This window comes from Mesitornis unicolor, unplaced genomic scaffold, assembly GCF_000695765.1.
Source record: "Mesitornis unicolor isolate BGI_N332 unplaced genomic scaffold, ASM69576v1 scaffold12986, whole genome shotgun sequence".
Taxonomy (NCBI): Eukaryota; Metazoa; Chordata; class Aves; order Mesitornithiformes; family Mesitornithidae; genus Mesitornis; species Mesitornis unicolor.
Window position 1 is genome coordinate 1,719 of NW_010190470.1, and position 19,615 is coordinate 21,333.

The following is a 19,615-nucleotide window of genomic DNA, read 5'->3' on the forward strand; positions in this document are numbered from 1 at the left end:
TCATAGCTCAGCCCCTGCCCTGCTAGGTGGTCTCCAGCAAGTCTTTACTTTCTTTTTGCCTCTCTTTCCTCATCTGGAAAAGCTGATGATCACATCAGCGCTGTTAAAGTGCTTGTCACTGGAGAATGTTCTTAATAAAATGCAATTAACTAATACAGTTGATATGTGATATTACTGATTGGGCGTATCGGACCCAGACATGCAAAAGCACTGATGGCATTACCTCCTCTGATTCAGGCATCATGTTCCGCAAGAAGAAGAAGAAACGCCCGGAGATCTCTGCTCCACAGAACTTTGAGCACCGTGTCCACACTTCGTTTGACCCAAAGGAGGGCAAATTTGTGGGCCTACCACCTCAATGGCAGAATATTCTAGACACGCTGAGGCGCCCCAAGCCAGTGGTAGACCCTTCAAGGATCACAAGGATGCAACTCCAGCCCATGAAGGTAAGAGAGGAAGACTCCTCTTTCCTGTCCTCTGGGCTTTCCTGTTCCTTGGGGAGGGCCAAGTTGAGGCAATATTTCCATTGCCCCATATATACTTAAATGGATCTAAGGGTGGGATCTGTAAGGAATTCAGTGTGTAGCAGGGTCTGGGCTTCGATAACGCTGTCCCCTTTTCTTTGGGGCGATAGTAACTTCACTAGAAATAAGGACAGTAGTATCCTGACAATAGTGTCACTGTTCAAATAACCAGCTGGCTGCTTGTTACCGTAACAAAGACCTGTGAAAGCTCCTGTGGTAGCCGACAGGGCCTAGGATGTGTTCAGCTGTAGTACAGGGAAGAGAAGAGGACAATTCTTGGAGACCGGTTTTAGCAAGTTAGTCATTCTCGTGGGTGAGCAAATTTAGCTGGTAATTAAGTTGGCACGGAAGCCTGAGTGGGAGAGACCAGGGTATCACTAGCTTGCTGTTCGTGGATGGTGAAGTGAATGGGAGACAACAAGGAGCAGTACTGAACTTGGGTTTAGGCTAGAAGGGTTTATAAAGCAGCAGTTTAACAGAAAGTGGGACACAGTGAACAGAAGAATGTCCTTAAAGCAAGTTCTTCGGTAAGGAGAAACAAGTTCCTGATCCTTGTAGGCAGGTACATTTAGACAGCTGTTTTTCTTGGATGGCTGCTGATAACGGCATCTGGAGAGCGTGTGTTCATAAGTGACTGCAGGGACTGGCTGTGTGAATAGTGGCAGATTGATGATGACCACTTGGAAAAGGAAATGAAATATGGTGACAGAATTACTGTGTTTGATGTCTTGGTAGCTCATGGAAAGTTTTTGTTCCCGGTTTACAAAAACCCTAAAAACGGAAAGATAAATAGTAAAATAGAGACATTGCTACTTGGATTTTAGGAAGGGCTGTAAAAGAAAATAGTTGTCTAGCTGATTACTAGATTTAGCTTCTTGTGTACAGATGCTTAAAACATGGGGTCTAAATGGAACTACATTTTGGTATAATGCAAGTATTAATGCAAAATCAAGCCTGCAATTTAAATGGCACATCAGGATTTTTGGGCAGAACGATTATTTGGAAAGGAAAAACTTGCTCAGGAAGAATGGGTAAAAGTCCTGGATGTGCTTTGAGGTTCAAAATGTAGTAGGAGATAGGACTGCAATCCAGGGAAGAGACAAAATGTGTAATAAGAGACCAAGTTGGTTAGATCAGGAGCTCTCTAATGAGCTTAAACTGCAGGAGGATTGCTCAGAAGGGTGGAAACTAGGTCAAGTTATAAAGGACAAACAGAAAATAAATTTATGTAGGGACAAAACTGGAAAGCCAAGGCACAAAAAGAGATGTTATTCTCAAAGAACATAAAGGGCACTAAGGAGACATAAGTACCTTGAGGAGGAGATGGAGGACGAAGCGAAGAATTTGTTCACTGCTCATTGTGGAAGAAAGTTAATAACAGATGATACTGAGAATTGTTAAATGTTTAATGATTTTTCTTCAGTCTTTATTGAAAAGGTTAACTGTGATCAGTGGGCTAACTCAATTAACACGAGCATGAAGGGATAAGAATGCAGGCTAGAATAAGAAAAGAACGTGGACAGAAATGAGACTTCCTAGATAAGTTACATATTTTCAAGTCAGCTGGGCCTAATGAAATTCAAGAAATTGCAGATCAGTCAGAATAATTTCAATTCCCAGAAAGAGACTGGAACAAATAAGCAAGTAATCTATTTGCAGCCACTTCCTAGGAGATAGCAGGGTAACAGCTAGCAGGCAGCATGGATTTATCAAGAACAAATCATGTCAAGCAACCCAATTTCCATCAATCGCAGGGTATCAGGCTTTGGGTCAGGGAGAAATGATATCTCTCTTCTGTATCTTGACTTCAGTTAGGCTCTTGACACCGTACGTATGGCATTCCCAGAGCAAACTGAGCAGGTCTTCTCATGTATTAGGAAAAATATACCCAGAACAAACTGAGCCAGTCTTCTCAAGTGGAAAAATATCCTCAGAATAATAGTGTGAGGCATCACTGTTGAAACAGAAGTGTACAGGAATAGATTTATTGGAGTTTGGCATGCCTCTAGTACTGGTCAGTACTTTCATCTATGACTTACTAAACTTGTAGATGGTAACAGCTGAAAGGAGGTGCAAACCTTTAAGAAAAGGATAGAATACCCAACAGTCTTTAAAGACTAGAGAAGAACCTTAAACTAATGCTAGGTTTTTTTTCCCCTCCAGTAAATCCAATCTGAACAAATTCCTGTTCGATTATACCAATTAATAGTAAGATTTATTTTTTTCTAAGTGCTAATTGGCACTATTAGGCCAAGCCCTGATACACAGAGTCCTGGATTCAACTATCAAACTTCTTCCTGTTTTTTGACATGTACTGTGTGTAGTTTGTAAAGGGTCACTTTTCTTTTTAAAATTGTAATTTCTATATTTTGGTCAGTAAGGCATGGTCTTTGTAAGAGGACTCCATACAGATTTGGCTCAAAGTTGAATGTTTCTTCATTAATCTGATGCAGTCTTTAAACACAGCTGCAAAGTAGAACTAAGTCCCATCTTCTCAATCCCCTGGGGATACGACTGACTTTAAGGACTAGAAGTGCAACAGGAGTGACCTGAGTCTAATTTTAAGAAGTTTTTAATGAGGAGGTAAGATGAGCACTGAAGTGGATTTTCTAGAGAGGCCATAGGATCTGTTCTTGGAGATTTCTTGTGTTGAGAATATGTTAGACACAAATCTTTCTGGAACTACTTCAGTCCATCTACTTTGGACCAGCTGGACTGTTGAGATTTCTTCCAACTTTATTTTGAATAATATGATATGTCTGGCATTTCTAATGGATGAATTAGAGTGGAGAGAAGACTCTTCCCACCCTACTGACAGATTTCAGAGACTGGGTTTCTGACCATTTACTTTTGGTATTATTTTTCTCTATTGAGTTTGGTCCAAAAGTGATGGAATGAGTTTGAGGAGTTAGCGTCCTCAGCATGTGGTTGACTTGTCAGCAGCTGGGGCTGTGGAGGAAGGTGCATGTATGTGGTGAGGAAGATATATTGCTACCACAGGTCAGAAGAGCAGCATTTCCTGCTGCAGGTAGTGTTGTGTATGCAATGGTATGAGTCAGGTTGTCCTTCCTTCACCTTCTTTGACAAAATCTTCCATTCTGCCATTCATTCTCAGATGCTGAGCAAACCAGCTGCTCCATTTCTGCACTTTGTGGTGGCTTTCTGTTGAAATTACTGGAGCTGCTGTTTTGCACCAGCTAAGTATTAGGTTCAGTGTAATTAATTCAGCATCTTTAGAAGATCCCTGGAGTTCAGTTAGCAAACAGGAGATTGCCATCACTCCAGGGAAGGAGTCTCCTCAGGCAGAGATTCATGAAAGTGTAGGAGTGATCCTATGCTGTGAATTTCTGTGAAGAAATGAAACATTTTGGTTCCCAGCACTAAAAAAGCTTCTGTAAGCTTTTCAGTTCCAGAATAAACAAGGTAGAGCACTACATAATATACTGACAGCTTCAAGTGTCCTACTTGTATAGTGCTGTGGCTTGTTTGGATGGAAGCCTTGTTCTTCATTGTTTGCTTACAAGGCAACTGTGAGCTGTTGTGACCCTTTGTTCATCATTTTTAATTATAATAGCTTGGCAGAACAAAGGAGGAATGCAGTGTTGGAACAGTGTGGTCTTCACCGGTCAGGATTAAGATGCATTAGCAAATGCTATAGAGAACCAGACTAAGGGAGGCTGATTACAACGCTATGGAGAGTGGTACAGGGGAGAGATGAACCTTGTATTGGAACAGAGAGGTGATTTCAGGGCGTGCTGTAACTTCTGAGAACTAATCGCCTCAGCAGCTTGTTGAGCCTAAGTTGGTGATGTAGTGTAGCACAATTTCAGCACAAGAGAGTCAGGAGTGCTAAAACATCCCAGTTTTGCTCTAACGTTGTCCTTTAGAATGTGAGTGCAGCAGCAGAATTCACTGTTCTGGCTGAAAGCTCTGCTGCCTCCGACAGAAGGATGTAACCCAGTGATTTTATTTTTTTCTGTCAGTAAAGGGCAATTTTAAAAAGACAAAGAAAAGGTTCTTTTTTTTTTTTCTTAAGCTACCTGAGTAATCTTTGGCTGGACATACAAAATCTAACCTTTGTCAAGATAAACTGTGCCTTAATTTTTACAACTCTAACCACCCCCCTCCCTGTATTTCGCAGACGGTGGTGAGAGGCAGCACTGTGGAAGTGGAAGGCTATATCTCTGGGCTACTCAACGACATCCAGAAGCTTTCTGCCATTAGTTCAAACACTCTGAGGGGAAGGAGCCCCACCAGCAGAAGGAGAGCTCAGTCCCTTGGGCTCCTGGGGGAGGACAGACCCCCAGACATGTATCTTCAGAGTCCTGAAGCAGACTGGGCAGACAAATATGGAAACTACCTCAATTGCAATGGTGGGACCAAGGTGATGCGGAGGCAGACTATGTGGCCAGATTACAAACCCCGATTGGAAGGACAGTCTCATCCCAACGGTATGGTAATGAAAGCACAGTCCCTCGGGCCATCAGAGTTCCAGGGTGCTGATGGCAGCTGCCTCCAGCCTGCCTCTGGTTTGCAGCGTATGCCAATGCTACCAGGGGAGAGCGAGAAGACGGGAAAAAAGAGCTCCGAAGAGTGCTGGCCTCAGCCTTGTCTTGTACGGCAAGCAAACTCCAGGCCCTCAGGGGAGGCCAGCCCTAGCTCCAAATCAAGGGAGAACAGCTTGAAGAGGAGGCTGTTACGCAGCGTGTTCCCCTCATCCAGCGGCTCAAACAAGTCGGGTCCTTCCCTGCAGATAAAGGTATAGTTATTCAGTATTTTTGAGTGAGTGCAACGTTGACTTTACAGTTCCAGAGGTTACTTACACAGCTGAATTGCAAACATCATGCAACCATCTGTTATTGTTATGATTAATGCTGGAATCAAAATAGCTCTGGACGGGGGAAACGTGTAGTCTGCCTAAGCCTCACAAAATATACTGCTAGGTATAGCCGAAAATGGCAGCCAGATCCGCAGAGAAAGGTTTGTTAGTGGAGCTGTGCTCACAGGAGGGTAGGTTGGGACGGAGGTAGGGGACTTACTCATTTTTACCCTTATGTAGTGGTAAAGGCATAACTTAAACGCTGTTGTACTACTATAAATGTGCTTTTGCCATTTGGGAAATTGTAATTTACATTAGTAATGTATTCTTTTGCCTGTGCGAAATAGAGCTACCTCGGGAGATCTTGTTGGTAGCTGTATCTGCCAACCTGCCTGCAATAGGATCATTTCCATCAGCACCCACAGTACTGTCAAACAGGAAATCTGACTGTTGGTTTTTGGTGAGGATGGGACAGCTCATTGCTACGTCTCCCCCAGGAAAACTATCCTGAGTGAATGACTCACTTCTTATTAAACTAGGAGAAAATCTCTGGTTCGTGTTACTGGATAGGAAATGTAGCTCTTCGGGCCACTGCTTCTAATTCATCCCAGGCTAACCTTGCACGGCTGTTCGGTGGTTTCAAAGGCTGTGCTGGTGCAAGGCCGGGCTAATTTCTAGCAGGCATGGAGTCCCTGAGCTCGGAGGAAGATGACAGGAACCACTGGCCCAACAAAACTGATTCTTCTGGAGTGTGTTGCAGGGTGGAGCTCTCTCTGACCTGGCTTCTTGCAGTTTGCATAAGGATCAGGCTCACAGCTTTCAGACGCAGCTTTCTCCCCGCAGACTCCCTTTCCCAGAGCGTGGGTTTTTAAAGAAATGCGGTTCTTGTGTAGCACGAATGACAGTTAGTGCTGTCTCTCACTCTAGGCTGACCCATCCTGGCTGGAGGCCTGTCCTTGAGTACTTAGGAGGACTGACCATTTTGTTCTTCTCTAGCAAGAGTGCCTTTGGCATGCCTCAGCACTTTCGCAAGGGGGAGCAGAGGTTACCAGTCAAATGGTGTGTACATGTGGATGTGCTTGGGTGTGTTTGGACTTGAGCTGTTTGCAAGAGGAGCAGGAAAGACCTTGAGGTTATCTGCTCCATCTCCCTCTTCCAGTGAAGTATCTGCGCCATCGCTGCCAATTGTTTATCTAAGCTGTTCTTAACAGCCTCCAATGACTAAAACCTCAGTCTCCCTCACAGATGGAGATGATGATGTGTAATTGTGACGTGTAAGAAATGCATAATTGCAGATGAAATGGGTGGGGGACATAACTGGCTGAAAATGGGTAGGTGGGTGCCTTGACAGGCTGCCTATAGTCACCATGAGAAGGTCAAGTGCTCTTTCCTTTCACCCTAATATGAGGTGGGAAAAGTGGGAGAACCAGTGACATCTCAAAATGTCCAGAGAGTGAAAATGTGTATACAGGGGTTGTCAAATTACAGGAGTAGGAAATAATACTTATGTGTGGTTAGACAAACATGTGGGAGCTTGCATGCATGCTGTGTGCCCCTTCTGCATGCTCTAGGTAATAGAAAACCTTTATTTTTCCCCTGTCTCCTGAGACAAAACAAGAGTTGGGAAATAAATACTGCCATGAGCATGTCTCTGCAGGACCGCAGGGGTGCAGGTGGTAAATGGGGAGGAAGTATCTTTCGACAGGCAGTTTGTGTTTGCTCACTCCTGCACCCTGATGTCAGGAGCACCGCGTTTTCAGGTCCTATGCGTGCGTGAAAATGAGCTGGGTGCGCGTTAGGCTTACGCACGTTTTACTGGGAACAAAAATCCTTGTTGAAAAACCAAAGTGCAGAGAATTAAGTTCTGTATAATTATTTTCTGTCTGAGACAGGGAAAATGAGTGGTCTTTTAAAAATTTCTCTACTGCTAGTTTTCGGTTTCCATGCCCGTATTATTAACTTTATTAATAATCTGTCTGAATTGTGACAGAGAAAAACCTTCCTGCTTTGAAGTTTTTATTTTGCCCTATAATATAAGTGATTGGCTTGCTCTTTCTAAAGTGCTGCTTTGTCAGATCCACTGTTATTTTCCATCTAACTAAGTATGTAATGTAATGTATGCCTAACCTGCTTGATGTTGTTGCATTTTAATTAGTCACCATTTCCAGGGTGACTATTAGCACTTCAAGATTTCTCCTGCTTGGGAAACCTACATGTAGTGCTAGCATGGGAATGCCTATCCTGGAGCCACATTACTGCAGGCTGTGATCTAAACTAAACTAAACTGGGTTGGGCCTGCTTCACACTGGAGTAGGAGCTCTCCAAAAGCCTCGAGTGCTTTGGGAAAGAGCACAGATTCATTGTAGGTCAGTTTTGAAGCTGGTAAGGTGTCTGTGTGTTGCTCAAGTCTCGCACTGGCCACCCACAGCTATCCTGGTTCACAGTGCTTTTCCCAAAACAGAGTGCTGATTCAGTGTCGTCTGGACAGGAATGCTTTGCAGGTACCAGTGGAAAGTGCAGGGAGAGTTTTCAGTAGGCAGAGTATAACTACCCAAAGGGAATTAGGCCAAGACATCAAAGTGATGTACAGCTTTGGCATGAATCCTCTTTCCTTTTATATATAGGGAGATCAGAGGCACAGAGGGATAACGGATTTTCAAACTCTCTGAAGCACAAGTTGCCCCTGAGTTTTGGTGGCAAGGTTGGAATGCTTTCTAGCAGCTGGTGGTTTTTTTTTTTTTCGGTGGGTTTTGGTATTTGTTTGTTTGGGGATTTTTTGTGAGGTTTTTGGTTTGGGTTTGGTTTTTTTGGGTTTGTTTTTTTTTTTGAGGGAGTTTCTTTTTTTTGTTTGGTTTTTTGTTTGTGTTTTTTGTTGGTTTTGGATTTCTTTTTGGGCGGGGGAGTGTTGGTTTGTTTTGGTTTGGTTTTTTTTAACATGCGCTGTAAAAGCTCCCTTTTAAACTGCCTCAGTTTGGAAGTCCTTAAAGTGTAGCACCCATCCTGTAACTGGTTCTTGCCAATCTGCATCCATGTGGCTTTCCTTAGTCATGCAGCATATGTTGGGCAGACCTGGAGCCGAGAACCTAGAGCTCTTGACTCCAGTCAGCTGCAAAAGGTACTGGGGCTGAGTAACTAACACACAACTGATTCTTGACATTTCTTGTTAGTCTAACCATAGCTTTTTCTTTCTTCCACTTTCATCATTGGTTCCTCTCAAAGCCCAATGCTTTCTTCAGGCCTCAGCAGTGGGGTTCACCACGCAGCCCTGCAGCCAAAGCCCAGTCTCTTCCAGCAGATCAGCCCACACCTGATTTCCCCAGGATGATCTCAGAAGCTGGGACCCCTCAGAAATCACCAACAGCGGAGAAGGCCATCGCACTGCCACAGGGCAGGCCGTCACCAGCAGGCTCTCCCAGGAACCGGCAGACTCAGACCAGTTCTAGCAACCTTCACCTTCCCCAGGACTCTTCTGTGAAAGGGCAGCTGGCCAGTGAGGACCCGGTGGTTGTGACTCATGAGCAGTTCAAAGCTGCCCTTAGGATGGTAGTGGACCAGGGAGATCCCCGGACGATGTTGGAGAATTACGTCAAGATTGGTGAAGGGTCCACAGGTATTGTCTGTATTGCTCGAGAGAAGCACTCAGGGAGGCAGGTGGCAGTGAAAATGATGGACCTGAGAAAGCAGCAGCGCCGGGAGCTCCTCTTTAATGAGGTGAGTATAGTGACGAGAGGCAGGGTTCTGCTGTCCACCATAAAGCTGTGGTAACAGTTCATGTGGTCAAAAGGAGGGAGGAGCAGGAGATGTCTTCCTTTTAATAGAATTATGCTAATACCAATAAGAGAAATGACTGGGGGGATAGAGGCTACTGCATTGTACTTGTAGGGTTGTGCATGCTTGCTTTGTTGGGTAAGATGAAGTGTTGTGGTGGTCAGTTGTCCACTGTGTTTTTACAGGTGGTGATAATGAGGGACTATCAACATGTCAACGTAGTGGAGATGTACAAGAGCTATCTAGTGGGAGACGAGCTCTGGGTGCTGATGGAGTTTCTGCAGGGAGGAGCCCTCACAGACATTGTGTCTCAGATCAGGTACAAAGCAAAATCCAAAACATCAGTGCTTGTGTTCCCACCTGACAGGCAAGAGCAGTAGAATGGAGATCACAGAATCCCAGACCATTAGGGATTGGAAGGGCCCTCCAAAGCTCATCCAGTCCAATCCCCCTGCCGGAGCAGGAACATCCAGATGAGTTTGCACAGTAAGGCGACCAGGCGGGTTTTGAATGTCTGCAGAGAAGGAGACTCCACAACCTCTCTGGGCAGCCTGTTCCAGTGCTCTGTCACCGTCCCTGAGAAGAAGTTTCTTCTCAGATTTAAGTGGAACCTCCTGTGTTCCAGTTTGTGTCCGTTACCTCTTGTCCTATCATTGTTTGTCACCGAGAAGAGCCTGGCTCCATCCTCGTGACACTCACCCTTTAAATATTTATAACCATGAATGAGGTCTCCCCTCAGTCTCCTCTTCTGCAAACTAAAGAGCCCCAGCTCCCTCAGCCGCTCCTCAGAAGGGAGATGCTCCACTCCCTTGATCATCTTTGTAGCCCTACGCTGGACTCTCTCCAGCAGTTCCTGTCCTTCTTGAACTGAGGGCCCAGAACTGGACGCAATATTCCAGATGCGATCTCACCAGGGCAGAGTAGAGGGGGAGAAATTTCTGGGGAGAATGGATTGCAGTGCCCTGAAACTATTACACTTTATAACTGTTGCCTGTTTCAAGTATGCGATAATGCTTCTGATGTGGAAGGGACCTCATTTACAGTCCTGATGCCTTTAGATACCCACTGTTCATCTACTTCATGACCTTCCCTGTAAAACACAGTCCTCATGAAAATTATTGTTTGCTATATCTGTTGTATTCTGGCCAGGAAGCTTATTGAGTGAGTATTAAAGGGCATGCAGAAATATTTTCAGTGATACAACCTTAGTGAGGTTGAATTTGTGGCTAACTCCTCTGGAGAAGTGCAGCAGAGCCTTATGATCTGGACTCCTTCCCAAATTTCATTGCCTAAAGATAGCAACTACTGGACACTCTCCGAAATTTGTTTTCTTATCCACACCACTTTGTAGTAATTAATGACCAGAGCATTCCTGTAGGGCAAAGAAGTTGTTCTCAAATGGCCTCTGGAGTCTTGCTCTGTTAGGGTCTCTGTTTTGGATTTGCATCTGTAATGTGTTTGGGAGGCATAAAAAAGCATATTGTCCTTTGTAGCCTCTACAACCCCACCTACAAGGAGTGTCTGGGAGACACTTAGATGGCCAGGCCGTCCAGCATTGAGTTCAGAGGCACATCTCAGGGTCTGAGCACCAAGGTTTCACTGTAAGTTGTGTCTCTGCTCGTGGAGAGGAAAAAGAACATTTAGTCTTAAAGTGCTGAGTTATGGCATTACAGAGGCAGTGAAACTCTTGTAGCTCTTAGCTGGTATTAGAACCAATGGAAGTACAGATAGAAAAAATCCTCTGAAGAGGTTTGTGAAGGGTCTGTGTAATTTATATCCACCAGTGAGACTGAATTCCATGGCAGGACCTCAGCCTAGATCTGAGTTATTTTACGAAGCCTTCCTCTGGACCTTTTAATGGATGCTTGTTTTTCCACACAGTGAAAACAGGATATGTTATAACCATAACATTTATCAAAAGTAAGCTGCAAGCCTTTATCAGTTTTTCACAGAGAGGAAAATATCCTGATTCCACTCATTAAACATTTGCTGAAGGTGACAACTGATTTACCTCTCCAGGAGTGAGCTAATCCTCTAGTAAATCTGTTTTACACTACGCAGCCACTTGACTGAAACCAAATTGCATACGTGACAAGCTGAAAGTGCACCTCTTGTTATCTTCTAGAACAACAGAGCTCAGAAGCGTATCAGCTTTTCTTCCAGCTCATGCACTACGGCATGAAAAGCACCATCTCTAAATAGGTTAAGTTTGTGTTAGAGAACCTGAGTCCCTCTCCCGTTAGAGGTTAAATCCTACTGGCAAAAGTAGGCCTCTGCTATCCTTCAGATACGTTTGCTAACAGTGTGGCACATGCAGTGTCCTGGGCAGATGGTCAGTTAGGTCGAGTAAGATGTAGAATGCCAAAGAAGCAATGGAAGTATAAATTTCTCAGCTGATGGTGCCGCCTCCTTTGTGAATGTGTAGAAATTGCTCTTAGGTATTGAGAAGGTACTGGTGCGCTCTGCACTGTTCTGCCTTCTGGATACTCTCAGTCTTTCTTGGAGACCTGGGTTTGAGGAGGTATCAGCCTTCACCTGAGAGTATTTGAAACAACTTCTAGAGACAGGCTGAGAATCAAAACCACTTAAATTGGGTAATTCAGCTGTTCTTTGAAATACTTAATTTCTAGCATTGCTCAGTATAAATGTGCAGAGAACGCTGTCACTGTCCCCAGTTACAAGATACCATTTTCCTTTCTACCTTTTCACTTATACTTGATTGGGAAGGTTCTTGTGTTGGTGTTTCAAACAGAAAGAGCTTCTAAAGATAAGGTTCTTGGTGCTCATATGCAGTGTGCTAATGGAATGGTAAAATTCAGCAGTGTCTTCCCAGCTTGTAACCTGTGCTGTGTTTAGTTAGGTAGAAGACTATCCAAAGAGTCTGGCTCCGTGGAACTTGTAAATTATTTCTGGATTCTCTATCAAATTACGTGTTTAGATGCTTTCTGGGTAAAGCTGCACAATATGCTTTGTGAACAATAGCTTTACTCTATTTGCTTAAAAAAAAATGCTGTCTCAACAGTTACTGTGGCACCTTGGCACGAAGAAGCAGTCTTGCCTACCAGAATTGCTTGAAACAGCATCTTGCCGAATGAATTCAGATATAAGATTTAAAATGCAATTTCTCTGTATTAGACTTATGAAAACTTAAAATTGCTAACGATCGAGACAACAATGTTTTCAACGGTAAAAGGCAGTCACAGAAGAACAGTAACAGTGAGATAGTAGTGGTCACGGGGAAACAAAACATGTATCTGCAATTCAACTTCAAAAATTGCACTGTGCCTTTAAAGAGAACCTGTGAGTGAGCACAGCCCACTGCCCAGAAAGATGCAGTTAAACTCCTATGTCTTTAATTTCAGGCTAAATGAAGAGCAAATTGCAACAGTGTGTGAATCGGTGCTGCAGGCTCTGTCGTATCTTCACTCTCAGGGGGTCATCCACCGAGACATTAAGAGCGACTCCATTCTTTTGACGCTGGATGGAAGGGTACATCTCTGATGAATTGTTTCCTGTCTTCTGCTGCTGTACCCTCAGTCTGTCTCCTTCTTTCCTTTCTGTTCACAACCTCTTGTTTGTACCTTGTCTTCTTACTCCCTTTGTCGTCTTTGTCTTTGGTGTTTCCCTCCATGTTGTTTAAAATTATTTTAAAGGCTGGTTGCTTTTCTCTTTGTACAGGTCAAACTCTCAGATTTCGGCTTCTGTGCTCAGATCAGTAAAGATGTACCTAAAAGAAAGTCCCTAGTAGGCACTCCCTACTGGATGGCTCCAGAAGTTATTGCAAGGATACCGTACACTACCGAGGTAAGGGACCGCTTCCCTAATGCCAGAAGAGGTAGCAAACAGTATTCTGAAGTGTCATAGGAAAATAACTATTGGCTTTTCTAGGAAGAGCCTCTAGAGTCTATTTAAAATATAAACACAACTACGACTACAGATTTGATTGTGATGGTATCAATATTTCCTAAAACAGTAGAAAACCAGGTTGTTCTGCCTCTGGGAACTTACTCTATTCTTATGCCTGAAGCTTGGCATAGACTTGTTTAGTCTTGGACTAAACTTGCTTAGTGTGGACAGATGTTAGCAAGGAGCAGCCTGTGACATGATACGGATCAGTAAATCAATCAATGCCATAAAGGGAGGGGAGGAAAGAGAGAAGGCACAGATGGGAGCTCTGAAATTACGGGCTGGTGGCAGCAGACTGATTAGTTTTGTTTACCAACCAACCAGGTGTAGTACAGGCAGTTACTTGCAGACCTTTGCATGTTGCAACACCAGCATGGCTCAGTCCTAGGTGGAAAGCTGTCTTTGTTAAACTGGAGGAGTTTAACAGGAGTCCAATAGCATCAAGTGGGTTAATGTTTTACTGTCTCGGTAACATTAGTCATGGGTGGGGTGTCGTAGTCTTTGTGAAAGCAACAAAGCAAGGACCTGTTGCTCTGAACTGCACACACTGATGTGATGTTGGCTCCCACAGGTGGATATCTGGTCTCTGGGGATCATGGTGATAGAGATGGTGGATGGAGAACCCCCCTATTTTAGTGATTCTCCTGTCCAAGCAATGAAAAGACTCCGTGACAGTCCTCCTCCCAAACTGAAAAACTTCCACAGGGTGAGCATACCAGCAAACACTCGTAAACCTGATGGTTATCGTGGGGAAACATCTGAATCAGGCACTGCCGGTAAAGCGGGCTGTGAAAGTGATCTTGCTAGGACTGACTTCTTGAGGAACTTCTTTGGCCCTGGTGCCTCAGTGGATGCAAGCTGCTGCTGACAGCTAGTGGCTGGTTTGGGAAATAGCCCTAATAATGTAAGGTCATTTGGGCATAAACCTGATAATGCAAATCAGAGCTGCTTCAGGTGGGCTCAGCAGTTAATATCTTGCTGATGGTGACAGAGTAGCTCATCGTCTAGGGAAGCAAACAGGAGGATCCTTACTCTTGAGAGTTTCCAGCTTCACGGCTTTCAGGACTGCAGAAACTGCATTATGGTCAGAGCAGGAGAGCTCAGTACAGACAGTAGCTCAGGGAGACAGCTACTTTGAAGATGAACTCAGCTTCATGGTTTCTTATGAAAAAGGAGGGGTGACATAAGAAATACAGTGATTACCTTTTTGTCACTGCTTAGAGCAGTCCTCCTTTCATTTCAGTCCAAGCCTTTCAGATCAAATAGCTTCTGCAGCATTCTGAGCTATCCGGCCTTTCCAATTAATCAGAATATCTGCAGCTGCTAAAACTGAATTATTTAACAGAGCAGGCTGTTGAACGAACAGCATACACTCGAACACCAGCAGCTGCTCTTTCCTCTTCGCCTTTGCAACAGTAATTATGATTTCAAAGTCACATTCTGGACCCAGTGCTTGTACTCCTTAGGTGGTGGAAAGCCAGTTCTGGTCTGGATTGCACACCTTGCTTGGTGAGATGGCCCTACCATGGACTGTGAAGGGCAGAGCCGTTTATAGGCTTGCTCTGCTCCACTTTGTCCTGGGAAGCAAACTGGCTTCCAGCAGACCTCTGGGTTGCTGGGCTGGTGGCCATCTTCCCCCGTCCTCCTGCAGTCTGAGAGATGCTCAACTCTTATTTAGCCCTCAGTCCTGATGACAACTAATGGCTCACCATGGTCACTCACTGCAGCACTGGGTGCAGCAGGTTAAACGGATGCCACCTGGGATAATCTCTGCTGCTTTTCTAAAGCATGTATAGATTTGTTGAGAGTGGTAAAGGCTGGATCTTGGCACTTGTACTTAGCTGCCTTCTCCCTCTAGCAATCACAGTGAGGTTCAAAGCACTCATGAAATAAGCAAGTAGCTCAGTGTGAACAGTATTTCACAATCAGTAGAGTTCTAAGTTAACCAGAGCTAGGAAAACACTCCCAATCTAAAATGGATGTAATTAGCAGCATTAAAAAAATGAATACATACCAAGTTCAGTTTTAACATTGCAGAGGATTATCACCAGCAAGAGACATGCGTTAACTTTAAGTGGTTCTTGGGTCTGGCCTACTCAACAGACTTCTACGCATCTTTCAAAGGGCAAACCTGCTGAGGTTGTTGAGCTTTTCTTTATAGTGTTCTGCAGTTCTTTGTCGTCTTGTGTCAGCAGCATCAGGTTTCCAGACTCTCAAAACTTATTTGGGAACCCTATTTAACTGCTTTTTCCACAGTCAACCCTCCCCGCCCTAGTGATGTGCCTTGGGTAGTAGGAATTCTGTGGAAGTTTTGAACTGAACTGCTGAAAAGATTAAATAACAAGGTGGGAAACAAAATTAACTTAGGTGGAAGGACACAGCAGACAGTCTTGCCTTAATTTGCTGTGCCCTAGGAAAAAGAAAACAACCTGTGTAAATGTTGTGCCTACCAGTGACAGAAAGTTATTACGTACAAAGCGTGCTCTTTCCTGTTGCATTGCTGTGCCAAAGCAGGGTTGCACAGTTGAAATGTGCAGGGTCCTTTTTAACCAAACCTACCTCAGCAACTTGTTTCTCGCGTGAAGTGTTGCCTGGTTCCGTTACGGGGTTGACTTGGTTGGTTGCTTTTTCGCAGACCTCCCCAGTTCTGAGAGACTTCTTGGAAAGGATGTTGACACGGGATCCGCTAGAAAGAGCAACGGCACAAGAACTTCTGGATCACCCCTTTTTGCTCCAGACGGGACTTCCAGAGTGCCTGGTCCCCCTTATCCAGCAGTACAGAAAGCGTACCTCTACCTGCTGACGTTACATAAGGGGAAATGCTAGGGAAAAAAGTTTCTATATATATATTTATATATTAAAAAAAGCAATCAAGAGACCAGGCAGTCTCGTCCTGTGAATGGTGCTCGGAACTTGTCAGCGATCTTTTTCGAGGATGAATGTGAATGCTGTCCTTGCATTTTCAGCCTTTCGTGGCTTTTCTTTTGCTGAAGACAATCAATACATACTCGATCCAAATAAGACCAGGTATGTCTCAAGAATAAAGCAGGTGTTTCGTGACTTGTGGATCACTTCTTCCAAAGAATGGCATTTTAAAGCGGAGTCTGAAGTCGTGTATCTGAATGTCTGCAAGTTCCTCCAAACCTTGGCTGCTGACTACTGAAGTGGAACAATATTTCCCAGTTAGAAATGTGATCTTTGTTTCCTTAGTTGTACACTGGAGTCTTGAGCTGACCCAAAGGAACATTTTGGGGCACAGAACCCTTTAAACTCTCAAAAAATGCACAAAGACTTGACAATTTTTTTCCTCTGAGACTTTTTCGCAGATTGTTTTAATTTCTTTCGGTTAAATGTGGACCTAGAAAACTGTAGATATTTTCCTAGGGATCAGATGTGATATGTGTGTATTTGTTTCTAAATGGCTTTCTTGCATCAACATGCTTCTCTTTTGCTGAGGAATACGTATGGTTTAGTGGTCAATCTTGAATCCATTTCATGATCTGGAACTTTTGGAGGGGGAAATCTTTGGATACAGGCCTCAAAACAGACTTGGTAAAGACAGATGTTCTCACCACCAGGATCTTGTGGTTGAAAATTCCCAATATGCAACACCCCATTGCTGGTTGGCACGGAGAGTCTGTGAAAGCTTGTTCCTGTGTTTGCTTTCCAGGCACCTTTCTTTCCAAGCCCTTTCTTCCAGGAGAGACTGAGAAATGCTGCTCTGAGACAATTTTTGGGTAGCACTTTGAGGATGCTCTAGGACACTGAATGAAACGTTTTGGCTGTCCTACGTATCCCAGGAGAGATTTTTGTGTTCACATGGGGTGGTTTGTTGAGCCTTTCTCTCCCCTGCTTGCTACTGCAGAACGTGGGGAGAAGAGAAACTTTTGACGTGTGTTTTGTTGTTGGTATACCCTTCCCCACCATCCCTTTGCTGGTACATTCGGAAGGTTACTGATTGTCTAAGCAGCTCTTTCAGATATTTTAAAATAGATTTAGATATTTTGTATGATACACTTTCTGATCAGTGAGATAGTCAAGGTCAGGATGTAACGTTGTACAGTAACGGTGTGTATTGTTGTGAGATCTCAAGAATATAATCTTATATGTGGAACTGGGATCCTATTTTGAAACTCCAGATATAAATTTATTGGAATTTAAGCTGTTCTTGGGACAGTCTGACTGTCTTGGAAACTAACCTCATAATTGCATTTTCTTCAGAAGATGTTAATAATCTCTATCCTCTGCTATTTACTCCAGTAACAGATCCTGCTTCAAAATTGAAGCCACAGTTGATTACTTGAAGTAATTTGGAAAGGAATTCATCTGCACTGATGCCAGCCATCTAAATGGTGGTCACCCAGTCTGCGAAGCGTGTGGGTTGGCTCTGCAGACCGAGGTGAGAGGAACACCTCCAGAGGGTGATTCGTCTCCGTTATCTCAGATGCCTGCTGAAGGATGAAATCGCTGTCTCTCGATACCACTCTGCCTGTGGCCAGTAGCGGGATCGTAGGTGGTTTGCCGAGGCTGGATGTCTAAGTTAGGGGCTGATGAAATTGGTTGAAATGAATTCATTTAGCTCCTTCTTAGCTGCACTGGAAAATTTTTTGATGTAAAATGTTTTCTGTATTCCAGATATACTGCTTTTTTTAATGCAAAAGAGCAGGGCTTTAAAACAATTTCTAATTTGAAACAAATGATCCTGCTCGTCTGTCGTTGTGAATCCTTTGCACTTGTGTTTTAAATTAAAGTAGATATTGATTTATTCATAAGCCTGTTGCGGTGCTGCGATGCTTTAAGGTGTGGCTATAGTTCAGAGGTGTAAGGGAAGTGTGAGCCTTGAAGTCTGGTCTAACTTACCTGTTCTGTGGCTACGTGGCTTTTCAAACAAGAAGAGGCTGTAGCAGAAGCCTGGATCCTGAAACAAACATTTACTGGGGATGGGGATGGCAGGTTTAAGATTTAACACCACTTTATAATGTAGCCCAAGTCTGACTAAACACAGTGAGGGAGGGCCCTCGGAAGATTGCAGTCAAGTATCTTATAAAATTTTTAAAACTCATTACCATATTTGTGAAGAATGCAGAGAGTATCCATCTTCCTGCCTAATATAGAATTCAATATCTGATGCCTGTGTTTCATTCTTTACAGTTTGTGCGCGGCGTAGCACCAATTAAATACTCCATTACTTAGATGAGTGCGGAATCAAATATAAATCCTAAGATAAACCTAGATTAGTTAAAAGATTGAAGCTCTGTCTCCAGGGCCGACAGCTCCTTCCCCAAGAACCAGGCAAGCAGGCAGGAGAATTATGATAAGCAGAGCAGGTTTGTAATTTGCATTGCAGTAGCATTAGGGAGCGAGATTTCTTGTATGCAAAGTGAGATCTAAGTATGTAACAAAATGCAGCCTCTTCTCCGAAGAGCTCATAGCCTTCTCTGTGGGTAATTATGCTTTGAGATGTTGTTTTCTCTGAATATCTTTCCGTATCTGCTTTCAGCAAGGTTTTCTGTTGTTTTGTGTCATGTTTCACCTGAATCGTTCCCCCTTTTTTTCCCCCCTTCCTGTCAGCCTCGCTGGTACCGAGTCTTTTCCATGCTTCCGCAGCCCTGGCAATCAGCACACAGTAGGCCTTTGAAGATGGCAGGTTGAATTTATCTGAACAATTTGCTGAATCAAAGGGGGAGCCTGCGACTGCTGTCATCTCCCAATTGCACTTGTTTATGTATAATGGTGCCTGTCCTCCTCAAACAGGGCTCTGTGCTGTCGAATGCAGCCGCTTATTATCCCATTTATTTCAGAACAGGACAAATCTTTCTGCAGACGCCCTTATCTCTTAACCAGTGATTACAGAAGGACCCGAGATCAAATGAGTCTCCTGAATTTCAAGATTGTTCAGTCTGGTGAGAAGAATCCTATGCTTTTCCTGTAACCATTTTCACAGAATCACAGAATCCCAGAACATCAGGGATGGGAAGGGACCTCCAAAGCTCATCCAGTCCAACCCCCCTGCCGGAGCAGGAACACCCAGATGAGGTTACACAGGAAGGCGTCCAGGCGGGTTTTGAATGTCTGCAGAGAAGGAGACTCCACAACCTCTCTGGGCAGCCTGGGCCAGGGCTCTGTCACCCTCACTGAGAAGAAGTTTCTTCTCCAATTTCAGTGGAACCTCCTGTGTTCCAGTTTGTGTCCGTTACCCCTTGTCCTATCATTGTTTGTCACCGAGAAGAGCCTGGCTCCATCCTCGTGACACTCACCCTTTAAATATTTCTAAACATGAATGAGGTCTCCCCTCAGTCTCCTCTTCTGCAAACTAAAGAGCCCCAGCTCCCTCAGCCGCTCCTCATAAGGGAGATGCTCCACTCCCTTGATCATCTTTGTAGCCCTACGCTGGACTCTCTCCAGCAGTTCCTGTCCTTCTTGACCTGAGGGGCCCAGAACTGGACGCAATATTCCAGATGCGGTCTCACCAGGGCAGAGCAGAGGGGGAGGAGAACCTCTCTTGACCTACTAACCACCCACCATTATGTGGTGCCCTAGGTCCTAGCCTATAAATGATGATAATAATAAGCAGCGAGTCTTGACCGTGTGGGGCAGG

The 19,615-nt window shown here is 44.2% G+C and overlaps 1 protein-coding gene across 2 annotated transcripts; it reads left to right on the forward strand.

Moving 5' to 3' along the window:
• The first annotated feature begins 242 nt into the window (after positions 1–242).
• Positions 243–15,820, forward strand: PAK6 (p21 protein (Cdc42/Rac)-activated kinase 6). 2 transcript variants are annotated; one of them, XM_010186414.1, is made up of 8 exons: positions 243–446; positions 4,666–5,283; positions 8,563–9,054; positions 9,297–9,430; positions 12,474–12,600; positions 12,790–12,915; positions 13,589–13,723; positions 15,653–15,820. In XM_010186414.1, the coding sequence occupies exons 1-8, from the start codon at positions 243–245 to the stop codon at positions 15,818–15,820; spliced, it is 2,004 nt and encodes a 667-aa protein (XP_010184716.1). The 2 variants fall into 2 exon arrangements, with proteins under 2 accessions (XP_010184716.1, XP_010184717.1); XM_010186415.1 differs by lacking the exon at positions 13,589–13,723.
• The last annotated feature ends 3,795 nt before the right edge of the window (positions 15,821–19,615 follow it).